The following is a 1,797-nucleotide window of genomic DNA, read 5'->3' as shown; positions in this document are numbered from 1 at the left end:
GCAATTTCAATATCTATCCGTGATATGGACGATAAAGTTATTGCAACCGTCAATTACTTGAATATTTACCAACCACATAAATATGCACACTATTAGTATTCACAACATAAATACCAAGAAGAAATACTTTACAAGCATGCAACAAAATTAAAATAGAAATAAACATAAAAACTATTTACAAGAGCTCATGTCATGTTTAACATTCCAAGTTCACAAACCAATCTTGAGAAAGTGGATTCATCAAGTGGTTTAGTGAAGATGTCAGCAATCTGATTAGCTGATGGTACAAAAAGTAGCACCACAGTTCAATTCATGACATGTTCTCTAATAAAATGATACCTTATGTCAATGTGCTTGGTTCTAGAATGTTGTACAGGATTGTTGGAAATGGCTATTGCACTTGTATTATCACAAAATATAGGAATTTTGTTTAAAACAAGTCCATAGTCATTAAGCTGATTCCTAATCCACAAGATTTGAGCACAACAGCTACCTCCCGCAATATATTCTGCTTCGACTGTCGAGGTAGATACTGAGTGTTGTTTCTTACTGTACTAGGAAACCAACCGTCGTCCTAGAAACTGATAGCTTCCAGAAGTGCTTTTCCTGTCTATCCTGCATCCTGCATAATCAGAATCTGTATAGCCTGTTAGGTCAAAACCAGTATTCTTAGGGTACCAGATACCAAAAATAGGTGTACCCTTAAGATATCTAAAAATTCTTTCAACAGCTATAAGATGTGACTCTTTAGGATCATTTTGGAACCTTTCACATAAATATGTTGCAAACATTATATTAGGTCTACTAGCAGTGAGATAGAGTAATGAGCCAATCATACCTATAAAGCTTGAAATATCAACTTTCTTACCAGATTTGTCCTGGTCAAGCTTAGTGGGAGTGGCCATGGGTGTCTTTGCCGGTGAAGAGTCTTCTAGAAGAGCTTTGACATATTTTGATTGGCAAATGAAGATCCCATCATCTTTCGGACTTACTTGAAGACCAAGAAAGAATGACAGTTCACCCATCATACTCATCTCGTAGTTATTCTGCATCAACTTAGCAAATTTCTTGCACAAGTTTTCGTTAGTAGAACCAAATATAATATCATCAACATATACTTGAACAAATATCATATTATTTTCATGCAATTTGTAAAAGAGAGTTTTGTCTATGACACCTCTAGTGAAACCATTTTCAAGTAAAAATTCAGAGAGAGTGTTATACCAGCTTCGTGGTGACAGCTTGAGTCCATAAAAAAAGTTTAAACAAGAAGTATACAAAATCAGCAAACTCTGGATTTTCAAAGCCAGGGTGCTGATAAGTGGTATTTATACACACTTATAGGCCTTCATTTCCACTTAAATTGGTTGGTTGTACTTAAGTGTTTAGTGTCTTTTGATGTGTTTTTAGTGTTTTTCTGTGCAGGTCACGAGTTGAGGTGATGAAGTGATTTTCTATCATTTTAGGTTGGTTTTGGTGCATTATTTGCAAGAATAGAGAATTGTGGATTCCTCACGACTTGGGATTTTGTGGGTACATCTTCTACAAACCCTCACGAGAGCACACTCGTCCACTAGAGCTATCTAGGGGTTTAAAGGGCTTGTTGCATGTGCTAAATGCAACCGTGATCACCTACGGAAGTGGTACTAGAAGCGAGGAAGGACATACACGCGAGAACGAGCGAGAAACGAAGAAACAGGGCCACCAGTGCAGAAAGTAGCGCGCCCGCGCTACTTGTTAGCGCGCCCGCGCTACAAACTGCAGCCACTAGCGCGCCTGCGCTAAGTTAGCGCGGCC

General features: G+C 38.2%; 1 protein-coding gene across 1 annotated transcript; it reads right to left on the bottom strand.

Annotated features, from left to right (window-relative positions):
* Window positions 1-554: 554 nt before the first annotated feature.
* Window positions 555-1,133, bottom strand: LOC135150160 (uncharacterized mitochondrial protein AtMg00810-like). The gene has a single exon (XM_064086299.1). It carries the CDS (start codon window positions 1,131-1,133, stop codon window positions 555-557), a length of 579 nt encoding a protein of 192 aa, XP_063942369.1.
* Window positions 1,134-1,797: the final 664 nt, after the last annotated feature.

The sequence above is a fragment of the Daucus carota genome, chromosome 2, assembly GCF_001625215.2.
Source record: "Daucus carota subsp. sativus chromosome 2, DH1 v3.0, whole genome shotgun sequence".
Classification (NCBI taxonomy): domain Eukaryota; kingdom Viridiplantae; phylum Streptophyta; class Magnoliopsida; order Apiales; family Apiaceae; genus Daucus; species Daucus carota.
Note: the sequence above shows the minus strand (reverse complement) of the source record. Positions and strands in the feature narration are given on the sequence as shown.

Bases quoted from the DNA above. Each gene is read 5' to 3' on its own strand.
- LOC135150160 (XM_064086299.1), bottom strand. From the start codon at position 1,133: ATGATATTTGTTCAAGTATATGTTGATGATATTATATTTGGTTCTACT.